This window comes from Oryctolagus cuniculus, chromosome 5 (genome assembly GCF_051225735.1).
Source record: "Oryctolagus cuniculus isolate XC-2025 breed Fujian yellow rabbit chromosome 5, ASM5122573v1, whole genome shotgun sequence".
NCBI classification, from domain to species: Eukaryota; Metazoa; Chordata; class Mammalia; order Lagomorpha; family Leporidae; genus Oryctolagus; species Oryctolagus cuniculus.
Genome location: NC_142871.1, coordinates 152,038,531 through 152,052,010, shown reverse-complemented (window position 1 = coordinate 152,052,010; position 13,480 = coordinate 152,038,531). Strand labels below are relative to the sequence as shown.

The 13,480-nt window shown below is 50.9% G+C and overlaps 1 protein-coding gene across 4 annotated transcripts in view; it reads right to left on the bottom strand.

Annotated features, from left to right (window-relative positions):
• Positions 1-2,505: 2,505 nt before the first annotated feature.
• Positions 2,506-13,480, bottom strand: part of ALDH5A1 (aldehyde dehydrogenase 5 family member A1) — a 33,906-nt gene continuing 22,931 nt past the window's right edge. For 2 of the 4 annotated variants that reach the window (XM_089333344.1, XM_002714157.6), the window contains exons 8-10: positions 9,871-10,040; positions 7,648-7,706; positions 2,506-6,115 (exon numbers count right to left, since the gene is read on the bottom strand). In XM_089333344.1, the coding sequence (XP_089189470.1) occupies positions 5,910-6,115; positions 7,648-7,706; positions 9,871-10,040 (435 nt within the window). In that variant the 3' untranslated portion in view covers positions 2,506-5,909. Of the gene's footprint in view, positions 6,116-7,647; positions 7,707-9,870; positions 10,041-13,096; positions 13,329-13,480 lie in introns of those variants that run through there. The other 2 variants (XM_089333345.1, XM_070074332.2) reach the window with 2 other exon arrangements.

Below are 13,480 nucleotides of genomic sequence, written 5' to 3'. Positions count from 1 at the left end.
ACAAGGGCATCGTGCTCGGAGCCTCAAGACGGTTGTGCGACTCTTGTTTTTATGGACGTCTGTTTGGCTTATGCATTCTTTCCTTATCTCCTGTCTTGTCTTGGAGCCCCTGTTCAATGTTTCTGCAAACATTCCCTCCACAGGCACCTGCACTGCTTTCAACTCCGCCCTCCCTGCCTTCCTCGGAACTCTAATTCAGAGCTAGGTGCACCTGTGCCTCCGGACTGTAATTCCTGAGACCCCAAATAAAGACCTTTTGCATTTTCTGAGTTTCAATTGATCAGAAAGGTGACCCAACTCCAAGCCTGTTTCCCTTCATTTCTAAACATTACAGGCAAATAGGCTATGCCAGTGGCCAATCAACACTCTGAGACCGAGCAAGCTTCCCGGCCTTAACCAAGGAAAAACACATGGATTTTCTCTTTAATTTCATGTCAGCTCCGTCAGTAGGGAGCAGCAGCTGTAACAGGTGAGGACGTCCTGATAACTAGAGAAAAGATGACGGTGCATTTTGTTCTAAGAAGACGCCCCCCCCCCCCAAGTCTGTGAAATCCCACAAACTGAGAGGTAAGTAGCTAGTTTCTCCTGGTAACAAAGTCATTTAAAAAATCAAAAACGGGTTCAAAGACATGCATGAAATAAACGAGTAGCAAAAGGAGCTGTGCGTTGCCACCACTCCCCAGCAGGAGCCTTGCCCTGTGCAGGGTCTGTTGGTACAGGCGGGCTCCATCAGGCCATACGACAGGTCTTAAAAGACAAGAACACTAGACGAAAACAGGAGCTCTATGGTGGCTGCGGCTTGACTTCCCAAACTTGACTTGAAATTTAACCCCTCTCTGAGAGACTAAGGGGTGGGACCAGGTGCGACCCTTAAGAGACGATCAGGACTCTGCCCTGGCGATTGGATCGGTGGGTCAATGAGTTACCCCAAGCACCTGCGTGGTGAAAGCCGATTGTCTCCCACAAGCCTGTGATGTCCTGTGCTGCATGGAGATGCCAGCGAGATTCAGCCTCTTCACCTTGGACCAGAACCGTGGGCCAACATGAACCTCTTTTTTTTTTTTTTATAACCTCCTGGTCTGTGGCATTGTGATATTGGCAACAAAAAATGAGCTAAGACAATTACTAAAATTATACAAGTGTACCTTGCAAAGTTTGTGGACAAAAGGAATTGAAAGCTAGTGTGTGTGTGTGTGTGTGGGGGGGGTGACGCTGTGGTGTAGCGGGTAAAGCTGCCGCCTGCAGCGCCAGCATCCCATGTGGGCACTGGTTCGAGTCCCGGCTGCTCCACTTCTGAACCAGCTCTCCGCTGTGGCCTGGGAACGCGGTAGAAGATGGGCCACATGCTTGGGCGCCTGCACCCGTGTGGGAAGAAGCACTTGGCTCCTGGTTGGCATAGCTCCAGCCATCTAGAGAGTGCACCAGTGGATGGAAGATTCTTTCTCTCTCTCTGCCTGTCAAGTAAATAAGCCTTAAAAAATAAAGCAAGCAAGCTAACGTGTGGTGCGGGCATTGTGGTACAGTGGGGATGCCCGCGTCCCAAATGCGAGCGTTCAGGTCCAAGCCCTGGCTCTGCTTCCAGTCCCAGCTTCCTGCTAATGCACACTCTGGGAAGCAGCAGGTGATGGCAGCAGTGATTGGGTCCCTGCTACCCACCTGAGAGATCTGGATTGAATCCTGGGCTCTCTCGCCTCTCCCCCATCTCCCCTCTCTCCTCCCCCCTCCCTTCTCCCTGAAATAAAACCCAAGAAAAGTTAATGTGCAATTTCCATGAACAGTTTGAAGAGCTCTCGTACATATTGATTATATCTGCATATCAGGGTTTCAAAAAGCTTCTTCAAACTCGTCTGTGTTTAAAAAAAGCCTTGGAGGCCGGCGCCGCGGCTCAATAGGCTAATCCTCCGCCTTACGGCGCCGGCACACCGGGTTCTAGTCCCGGTCGGGGCACCGGATTCTGTCCCGGTTGCCCCTCTTCCAGGCCAGCTCTCTGCTGTGGCCCAGGAGTGCAGTGGAGGATGGCCCAAGTGCTTGGGCCCTGCACCCCATGGGAGACCAGGAGAAGCACCTGGCTCCTGGCTTCGGATCAGCGTGGTGTGGCTGCGGCGGCCATTGGAGGGTGAAAGGAAGACCTTTCTCTGTGTCTCTCTCTCTCACTGTCCACTCTGCCTGTCAACAACAACAACAAAAAACCTTGGGAAAACCCATGCCATGGGGAGTGCGGGGAAGAGAGGGGTTGAGCCAGCTGGAGCACATTCCTTAATTATGCGCCGCTGCTGTGTGCCAGAGAATTCTTGGTTCAGTTCAGCAAACATCTGCTGAGTGGGAACCGTGGGGCACAGAACTTCCTGGCTCCCAGCCCATGGTGCTCACTGACAAGCAGCCCTGTGGGAAGGAAGCACTGGTTACACACAGCTGAAGTGGTCTAATGCAATGCTATAAAAACTCACGCGACAACCTGATAAGAAAAACCAACACAACCAGACACCTTAACCCAGGAACAGGAAATTCTGTTAATTGATCGTTTATTAATGACACACACATAGATAGGATCTGCTGATGATACATTGATATACACGACCATCAAAAACTAGAAAAATAAGTCATGTGCACATGCTTAAAAAAGCAAAGTGTTCCTACGTTTCCTGCTACACTTATGCCAAGTTTTATCCCCCAAAGTATAGCATGAAACAATCACAGCATTTATTTTATTCAAGTAAAATGCTACCAAATATAGCCGCACTTGGGTAAGTAAAACACTAGGATCCAGCGTTCAGAGAGAAAAGTCACGTGGCACAATGTCAGGTTCAGAGTGTCGGCTGACAGTAATTTACATTGTGCTTCTCGTCTTTGTTTTCACGGAGTCTCACCGTAAGCATGAAGGCAGACACACAGAGAGAAACAGCACTTCACGTAAAATCTACTTAAAAACACTCACATGGTCGGGAAACAGATGCAGATCAGCTCTCCATAAGCCCTGTCTCGACGGGACCCAGTTTGAAAAGCGCTTCTTTAAGGCCCACAGACTTGTTGTTTGGGTGGTTTGATGTGAGTCGCGTGGCGATGGCTGAGCAGTTCCTGCTGAGACCCCAGGGTAGCCCTGTTGCTACACAGGTGCTCAGGACACAAAGTACTGCCCAGCAGTCGTGGACAGGTTGCTCTCTCCCTCCTGGTCTAGACCGGAGGCTGGCAAACTTTGCCTTTAAGGAGCCAAACAGTAAATATTTTAGGCTTTGCAGGCCACACTGCTGCTCTTGTCCAACTCTGCCAAGCAGTGTCATGTGAGAAGATGGACACTCCCGAATCCACCTCCCTGGACTGACAGTCACCCAAGGGCAGTGTCACTAGTGCTGGATTTCTGCCTTTGACCTTGGTGGTCAGCTGGTGTGACCCAGGGTGTGGCTGTATTCCAATACCGTTTTACTTATGGAGCCTGGAATCTGAATTTCATAGAATTCTCATGTATCATAAAGCACTGTCTTGTTCTTTTTCTAACCATTTGAAAATAGCACAGTTCATAGCTATCGTGTTGGACAACACCAGGTGCAGGTCAGACCTGGCCTGTGTGTGTGATGTAGTTGTCAAACCATGGTCTCATGATCCTTTTCCATTTTGTGTGTGTGTGTGTGTGTGTGTGTATGTAAATCCCATCTAACACAAATGGTTACCTTATTGAAAAATAACCAAAAAAGTTCAACTTAAAAACACTTCTCTGTCTTCCCACCACCGGGGAACATTTTATTAAACAATAAGCTGTTTCCTTTCCAAGTTTTAATTACAGAATTGATCAAGGCTATGGCCTTGAGCCTCTGGCCCTAAATTTATCTAGAAAACAAAATATGCAGGAAAACTTAAAATTGGTCACCAAAGTAAGGACTCTGTTCCAAAGTCAAAAAATATGTTTGAAAAATATCTTCTACACAGCTTAGCATGGCTGTCTGACTTTAAAAACTAATGCCTGAAATTCTGTATTCTTAATAGAAGAAAATGGACACACCCAGATTTCAAGTACTTAGATTAAAAGCCACCCAAGGATGACACCAGTAGAATAGAAATTGAGTGTCATCATGGCAGGGATGGGACCCCTGCCAGTGCTGGGTGGTGTCACCAGCAGGCAGGTGTCTGCTCCCCTCTCCCTTGACCTTGGTGATCAGCTGGTGTAAGCCAGGCCTCAGGGAAGCCAGCGCCAGCCTGGAGGTGCCCCTGTGTGCCGTCAGCTACTCAGCCAGCTCCCCAGTGGCTCATGGAGGGCTGCTCAGTGCTGTGTGGGGCTCAGGGGTGATTGTAGCCAGCACTACTTTCTTTTTCTTTTCTTTTTTTTTTTTTTTTTTTTTTTTTTGACAGGCAGAGCGGACAGTGAGAGAGAGACAGAGAGAAAGGTCTTCCTCTGCCGTTGGTTCACCCTCCAATGGCCGCCGCGGCCGGCGCGCTGTGGCCGGCGCACCGCGCTGATCCGATGGCAGGAGCCAGGAGCCAGGTGCTTTTTCCTGGTCTCCCATGGGGTGCAGGGCCCAAGCACCTGGGCCATCCTCCACTGCACTCCCTGGCCACAGCAGAGAGCTGGCCTGGAAGAGGGGCAACCGGGACAGAATCCGGCGCCCCGACCGGGACTAGAACCCGGTGTGCCGGCACCGCAAGGCGGAGGATTAGCCTAGTGAGCCGCGGCGCTGGCCACCAGCACTACTTTCACCCGCTATGTGGCACATCCACGGAATGAGAGTGGGGTCTACACACTGAGACTGGGGAAGAGGAGGGAGCTTCCTCTGTGCCCCTGTGGCCAGGATCGGCCTTTATCCCCGTGGGCATGGGTGACGTGTCTGGAGGAGCCTCGGACTTTCTTGGAGATTTTCTTTAAGAGTAAGAGCCAACGCTGGTCATGGGGTTTTTGTGTCTTGTGTGTTGTTTGCCTGCTGAACTGTCCACAAATTTTAGATTAACGCTGCCTGAAATGCAAGGCTCCATGCCCCTTCCGCAGGGTGGACTGGCAATTATGGAAATCCTTTTCCTTTTGGGGCTGCTGTGGTGAGCACAGGTGAAGGGGCAGCTCCACCCCCAGTGCACAGCAGGCCGCATACAGCCGGCGGGCAGGTGGGCCTGGCTTCCCTCGGCGGCAAGGCCCCTGCTGACGTGTGCAGGGCATCTGGGTGGCACGGCTCATAGCAACGATGGCTCCCTTCCCGACACAGGATCCCCATCTGAGGCTGAATAAGGCCTATGGAGGATGGTCACCGCCCACATGGGGTGGGAGGTGCTGAGTGGTGGGACCACAGTGACAGGGCTGCCCAGGGAAGGGGCCAGGCAGGGTCCCCCTGCGCCTGCCTTACTACCAGGCTACTTCTGCTCTCTATGATTACGCTCAGGCCCTCAATGAACTCCAAAGCAGACACTTTAGGATGATGAAGACTTCAAACGGAAGAGTGGTCCAGAAACCGGGCGAGGCACCGCTTCGCTCCCCACAGCAGCTCTGTGCTCTTTCAGAAGTGGCTAAACAAAAGCCTGACTTAGCCCCTGCAGAGACACCTCTGGATACACCCTGCCTAGCCTTAATGGTGAGCTGGCCATGTCCCCGCCCCAGCCCTCAGCCGTGCCCGGGGAGTCTCTCAAAGCCCCAGGGCCCACGTGTGGGGCCAACCCTTGCTCTAGAGATGGATGGGGTGGTGCACGGGCCCAGGGCGTCTTTCTAGGAACCCTGTGCTGGCCATCCTGGAGAGCCCAGCCGTGGGCACGCTGCGCACGTCGGCCCCTTGTTGGGAAAGCGCAGGGGTAGGATCTGCATCTGCTTCAGATTACAGGGACTGGATGAGTTCTAAAAAAGTCATCATTCCGAGAACCTACGGTTTCACAAAACAGGTGGCAGCTCCCCGTTCGTGCGGGCAAGCCTCCCTCTTTATTTTCCAGGGGACCGAGGACTCCTACAAGCCCCCGTGACACACGTACTTGACCTCCAGGTACTCGTCAATGCCGTACTTGGAGCCCTCCCGGCCGAGGCCAGACTGCTTCACCCCCCCGAAAGGGCACTCCACGGAGGAAATGAGGCCTTCGTTGACGCCGACCATGCCCACCTCCAGCTGCTCGGCCACTCTCCAGATCTGCGCTGGGTCTTGAGAGTAGAAATAACCTGTGTGGGGAGAAGAGGGCGCGTAGGGTACGCGTTGCATGAAGACCTCGCGGCCACAGCTGAGGGTGCTGCAGGCAACTCCTTGGTCACCCAGGGCCTGGAGTCCTCCCGGCTCCCACGCAAGCTGCTGTCCTTGGTCCTGCCCACGCCTATCTATCTCGATAACGGCCAGGTCATCCTTGGCCAGCACTCACTGTCCCTCATCAGGATGGTCACATGGCCTCCCCGGCTTCTGCGTCCCACTCTCTGATCCACCTGCAGGCTGTGGTCAGACTTCCCCACGACTTTTCTGCCCAAGCCTTTCAATGGCTCCTGACTACAAAATGAAGCAAAATTCCATAGTGGGCATTCAAACCCTAACATGGTTTTGATCAGTATTTTCAGCTTTGCCTTCTAGTGCTTCAGTCACCAGCCACCTTCTCCAAAGTCGCCCAGATTCTCCTCACTCTCCTCTGACCACCCCCAGTCCCTTCTGCCAACACAGAATCTTGCCCACTGTGCCGGTTCGAGTCCCGGCTGCTCCACTTCTGAACCAGCTCCCTGCTAATGTGCCTGGGAAAGCAGTGGAAGATGGCCCGAGTGCTTGGGACCCTGTCACCCACATGGGAGACCTCCACTGCTTTCCCAGGCCATAAACAGAGAGCTGGATTGGAAGAGAAGCAGGCAGGACATGAACTAGTGCCCATATGGGATGCCAGCGCTGCAGGCAGAGGCTTAGCCTACTATGCCACAGTGCTGGCCCCCCAAATAAGTAAGTCTTTAAAAAAAAATCCTGCCCACCATTTATAACCCAGTTCAGGGTATGGCTTCCTCAGGCCATGGAGAAGAGAAGAAAGAAGCTCCCAACTTGATGTTGTGGCAGCCCTGTGCAAGCCCAGCCTTACTGTCATGGAGCGCGCCACACGGGGTAAGGGACCCCATGCCACGCGTGCCTGTCCTCTTGCAATCAACAGCTCCCTTACATCCGGAAGGTGACTTCTGTAGAGCCGTAGCTGACCGTGGATGTCTCCATATCTTCTGCAGTGTTTCACTCCCTCTGGGTGCTAATACATGGTTTTCCCAGGGCTAGAGGGCATGTCCTCTGGCCACCTTGACCATCACCAAGCTGGAGGAGAGGCAGCCACCAGGGGAGGCCTCCCTGGCACTCACTGTCTCCACAGCTCCGTTGGCCTGGCATGCTCTGCCCTTGCTCCAGGGCTTCCTCCTGCCCCTGATCAGTCACGATGGAAGAGAAAGCACTTGGGATGTCTGGGCATTGAGCCTCTGAGAACACGGGCCTGAGGCAGTGGTTGTGATCCTCCACTGAGGACAATCTGTGCTCTCTCTTCCCCACACTGCACCCACGCCCAGCTCTAACCAGAATGTGTGTCACAGGGGATGAGCCTAAAGGATACACACTTGCACAAAACCACCTCTGCCACTTGGAGAGCAGCAAAACACACTCCGCTGGGGTTTCTGGGAACCCAGGGCAGCGTCTGGCCCAAGCTGAAGAACGTAATTACGAGTGTCGTTGAGTGAGGACGGGCACGCACCTGCTAACCCCACATCAGTGGCATTGGCGATGGCTATGGCCTCCTCTTCAGTATCGAACCTGCCAAAGTCAACACAGGTCATAAGCAAAATCTTTAAGGCGAGGAGTAAACCAGCTTCCTGAAAGAACTTGGGGCGCAGGGCTGAGCACTTGCAAATCAACATGGCAAACAGGAAAAAAGGCTGGCAAGTCGGGAAGAGAATACCAGACCAATCCCCTGGACAAAGGGATCACTGTTCTTGGTACCTACTAAGACTGACGCTACTTTAGAGCAAGCATAATGTGGTGGAAAGACAGCCGCTCAGAGGAGGCGGCTCCCTCACTTCCTACCCTCTATCGCCACCTAGGTGCTTGGATGCAGCTCTGGAATGTCTCTACCAGTTTATTTCAGGAACAAGACTTGAGTGGTAGTTTGGTTGCAAGCACCTGATTCTAACTTCAGAGATCTGCCAGCAGGGGGAGCAGCTGTCTCGCTGATTTTGCAAGACACAGGGGCTGAAGTGGCGGGGCCTGAATCCATGCCCACTGCCCCGCCAGGGCCTGAGTCCTGACACGGGAGCCTCCCAGGAAGAGACCACAGTCTTCCTGCAGATGTGATCAAGTGGCATTCCAGGCAAATAATTTTATTGTAACACTGAGGTTCTTCTAATGGTCCACGTCCTCAGTGGTGGAAAAACAGACGGTCTCAGCAAGAGGGTAACGAGGCTGGCACAGTATGTGATGACAAGGCTTTGTGATCCTGGACATAGTGGCACAGCCAGTCCCAGCTTCCAGCCTGCCCTGTGCTCCCAAGGCCAGAGATGTCAGAGAGCACACAGAGAGCCACAGCTCTTAGAAACCGCCATTAGCAACCAACACCAAAAGTGCAAGAACCCCTTGAGAACAAGAAGGTGGCTGGATCCTAGAGGGATGCAATAGTGTTAAGATGGGGAGAGCTGGGCGGGAGCTCCAGGGGGCCCAAGGAGCCTGGGCTGCAGCTCTCCAGGCACCCCTGGGAATTTTGGGTGATCCTGCCCACAGACGTGAGTCCCTGGACCCATGCTAGGTTGCTGTGGTGCAGTAGAGCAGCAGGCCCAGTGTGGCACAGTGAGAGACCCAACTGGTGTCCAAGTCCCCACTGGCATAGGAACTGCCCAGAGCAAATGCAGGGCCACTGGCAGCCTCTTCCCATTCTAGTGCAAAATACCCAGGAGCCAAGGCTACCTGGGCGGGGGAGTGAGTGAGCAGCGACACTGGGTTCTATTCCTGGAAGCACCCTCTCTGAGGCTCAGCCCCAGGCCTTCCCAGTGCCATCTAAGGTCTAAACTCCCGCCGGAGATATTTCAGGCCAAGGTTGCTAACAACTCAAAGGCCAAAGACAAGATCACGGGGAAATTACAAGACGCCCAAGGACTCCAAGAAAGACAACAAACACCACGACCTATGCTGGAGGAGGCAGAAACGTGATGGTCCTTTAAAAAGTCTGTGGAAAATAGAATTAAAAGTTTATTTTGATGCAAAATATTTCAAAGTTATGTATTGTCTTTCCACAATAGGCATCTGCCCCAAACTTTTGAAAAACCCCACATGTGTCATTTCAAAATTTGCACCAAAATCAACTCTTTTCCATGACTGGTTTGAAGTACCTTTGCAGTACAACAGAATAAAAATAGAAGGAAGGGACAAATATGCACAACAAAAGAAAGGAGAACTGCAAAGCAGGAGAAACCAACCAGAGAGATCAAAGATGCACAAAACAGGGGCCTTCGCTGTGGCATAGCAGGTAAAGCTGCCACCTGCAGTGCCCGCATCCCATAGGGGCGCTGGTTTGAGTCCCGGCTGCTCCACTCAGGATCCAGCTCTCTGCCATTTTCTAGGAAAGCAGTGAAAGATGGCCCAAGTGCTTAGGCCCCTGTACCCACGTGGGAGACCAGGAAGAAGCTCTTGGCTCCTGGCTTTGGATCGGCCCAGCCCTGACCACTGTGGCCATTTGGGGAGTGACCTGGTGGATGGAAGACCTCCCTCTCTGTCCACTGTGATCTAAATAAGTGATTTTTAAAAATCTCATTAATTAAAAAAATACCATAAATTGAACTCTGCTTTTCTGTTAACTCAGCACGACTCTGCCTCTCTGACCTGCCCACTCTTCCCCACCCACCCCTCAAAACCGCACGAGACTTCCTGGCCAGGTTGCCTTTTTCTTTCCTGTGTTTTCGCCCGGCTCCTCCTGGCTGAGTGATCTTACTTGATAACTGGCGCCAGGGGCCCGAAAGTCTCTTCCCGGGAGCAGAGCATGTCCTGGGTGACACTGCTGAGCAGGGTGGGCTCGAAGAAGTTTCTCCCCAGGTGGTGCCGCTTCCCGCCTGTCACAATGGTGGCCCCCTTAGAAACGGCATCATTCACCTGTTTCTCCACCTGCATGACGAGAAAAAGAATTCTTGGGAGGTCAGTTGAGGATGTCTGTCTGCAGGAAACTATGTGTGGTTTTCTTTTTAAGTAGGTTAAAGACAAGATGCCCTGGTTCCTTCCAGAGAGAGAGAACCACGCGGGCAGAGCTATACAGAGGTGATGAGAAGGCAGCAGGTGCACGGACAGTGAGGGCTTCATCCCTGCCCTCTGACCCTCCTGTGTCTGACCTTAGTTTGTGTCGAATGGTCTCACACTGTTGACCCCTTCCTGGGTGTGTTGCTCCCTTGTTTTCCTGGGATGTGCTCTCATAGCGCTCTGGGCTTAGTCCCGGTTTGTCGTCCTACACTGTTCTGATATAGTCTCAAGTATAGTTATGCATCACTTACTGAAGTATTCCAGGAAAGGCACTGTTCTTGTGTGACTATCCTAGCATGTACTTATACAAACCTAGATGGGATTGCCTAGGACACAGCTGCAGTGTGTATGTGTGTGTGCGTGGTGTAGCCTACCGCTCCTGGGGCCTTCATCAACACAACACCACAACATCAATGCAGCACAAGAGAAAAGGATGCAGGCCAGAGATGCGGTGAACATGATTCACACGAGGCTGCTGCTGGCGCAATAACACGGCATACTATTTCACAAGCAGGCATCCACTCTCGCATTATGACAAAATTTGGGGCTGGCATTAGGTATAGCAATTAAGATGCAACTTGGGGGCCAGTGCCATGGCACAGTAGATTAATCCTCTGCCTGAGGCACCAGCATCCCATATGGGTGCCGGTTCTAGGCCTGGCTGCTCTTCTTCCAGTCCAGCTCTCTGCTATGGCCTGGGAAAGCAGTAGAAGATGACCCAAGTCCTTGGGCCCCTGCACCCGTGTGGGAGACCAGGAAGAAGCTCCAGGCTCCTGGCTTTGGATCAGTGCAGCTCTGGACGTTGCGGCCAACTGGGGAGTGAACCAACGGAAGGAAGACCTTTCTCTCTGTTTCTCCCTCTCACTGTCTGTAACTCTACCTGTCAAATAAATAAATAAAATCTTAAAAAAAAAATAAAGAAGATGCAACTTGGGACATTCACATCCCAAATAGCAGTATCTTGGCTTGAGTCCCGGCTCCACTCCCGATCCCAGCTCACTGCGAATGCACATTCCAGAAGGCAGCAGGTGACGGTTCGGAGACTTGCGATCCTGCCACCCCCATGGGAGATGCACACTGAGTTCTGCACTCCTGGCTTCAGCCTTGCTGTTGGAGAGCAAACCAGTGGATGGGAGACAGCTCTCAAATCAATCAATAAAACAGAGTACACCATAACCAGTCATTTGCCATTGTTATCAAGGACTACACACTGTACATAATTGTACGTGCTATACTTTTATGTGTCTGGCAGCACGGTAGGTATGGTTACATCACATTCACACACTGCATTATGGTGGCTACGTTTGGGTAGGCGATAGGTTTTCAGCTCCATTTTTTCTTTGTTCTTCTTCTTCTTCTTTTTTTTTTTTTTTTTTTTTTAAGGTAAAGGGTTTATTGGGGGAAACCTGACAGACCAGAGGGAAGGGGCAGAGAAGGAAAAAGAGGGTCTAAGAGATCAAGAGAGAGCACCGGCGCTGCGGCTCACTAGGCTAATCTGCCGCCTTGTGGCACCGGCACACCGGGTTCTAGTCCCGGTCAGGGCATTCAGATCAGCGCGGTGCGCCAGTCGTGGTGGCCATTGGAGGGTGAACCAACGGCAAAGGAAGACCTTTCTCTCTGTCTCTCTCTCTCACTGTCCACTCTGCCTGTCAAAAAAAAAAAAAAAAAAAAAGAGAAAGATCAAGAACAGGAGCTCCACTTTTTCTAACGGGACCACCGTGGTACATGCAATCTGCCACTATTGGAACTGTTACTCAGTACATGATGTTGCTTTGAAACTGCTGTGTGGAAATGGCTTTATCTCTGAGTTTTCTTGCACCGTGTATTGATGTCTTGTCTTGTTCTCTACCTGGCTGATAATATCACTGATTACAGAATGCTGGTATAAAATAGTTTTCCCTAAGAACTCTGAGTGCTTCTCCACTTCCGTAGAGGAAAAGTCTGAGGGAAAAATGGATCTCACTCCTTGTGGGATAGCTCTGTCCTCTTCTGGAATCTTCCAAGGCCTTCTTTCATGTTCTGATGTACTGAAATTTTAGCAAAGTGGTTTTTTTTTTTTCATCTTTTGTACTTGGTAATTTTTAAAGTCTTTCAAGCTGTACAACTCTCTTCCCCATAGTTTTTTTTTTCTTTTTTTTTTTAACTTTTATTTAATGAATATACGTTTCCAAAGTACGAATAATGGATTACTATGGCTTCCCCCCCATACCGTCCCTCCCACCCACAACCCTCCCCTTTCCCACTCCCTCTCCCCCTCCATTCACATCAAGATTCATTTTCGATTATCTTAATATACAGAAGATCAGCTTAGTATACATTAAGTAAGGATTTCAACAGTTTGCTCCCACACAGAAACATAAAGTGAAAAATAATAGATGATTTTTTTTAATGATGATGAAATCAGATCAGACCTATTGTCATGTTTAATCCCAGTGAGAGTCAAGTTGGGAGTTGATAGTTTCTTTTCTTTTCTTTTCTTTCTTTCTTTCTTTTTTTTTTTTTTTACAGAGGATCAGTTTAGTATGCATTAAGTAAAGATTTCAACAGTTTGCACCCCCATAGAAACACAAAGTGAAATATATTGTTTGAGTACTCGTTATAGCATTAAATCTCAATGCACAGCACATTAAGGACAGAGATCCTACATGAGGAGTAAGTGCACAGTGACTCCTGTTGTTGACTTTACCAATTGACACTCCTGTCTATGGCATCAGTAATCTCCCTATGCTCCAGTCATGAGTTTCCAAGGCTATGGAAGCCCTCTGAGTTCTCCGACTCTTATCTTGTTTAGACAAGGTCATAGTCAAAGTGGAGGTTCTCTCCTCCCTTCAGAGAAAGGTACCTCCTTCTTTGAAGACCTGTTCTTTCCACTGAGATCTCACTCACAGAGATCTTTTGCCAGAGTGTCTTGGCTTTCCATGCCTGAGTTTTTTTTTTTCTTTAAAGATTTATTTATTTGAAAGTCAGAGTTACACAGAGAGAGGAGAGGCAGAGAGAGAGGTCTTCCTTCCAATGGTTCACTCCCCAGATGGCTGCAATGGCCGGAGCTGCACTGATCTGAAGCCAGGAGTCAGGAGCTTCTTCCGGGTCTCCCATGTGGGTGCAGGGGTCCAAGGACTTAAGCCATCTTCCACTGCCCTCCCAGGCCACAGCAGAGAGCTGGATTGGAAGAAGAGCAGCCGGGACACCCATATGGGATGCCGGTGCTTCAGGCCAGGGTGTTAACCTGCTGTGCCACAGCGCCGGCCCTTCCCCCAGCTCACGACATTCCCACCTGTTGTTTATTTGATCTCATTTCCCTTCATCTTCTT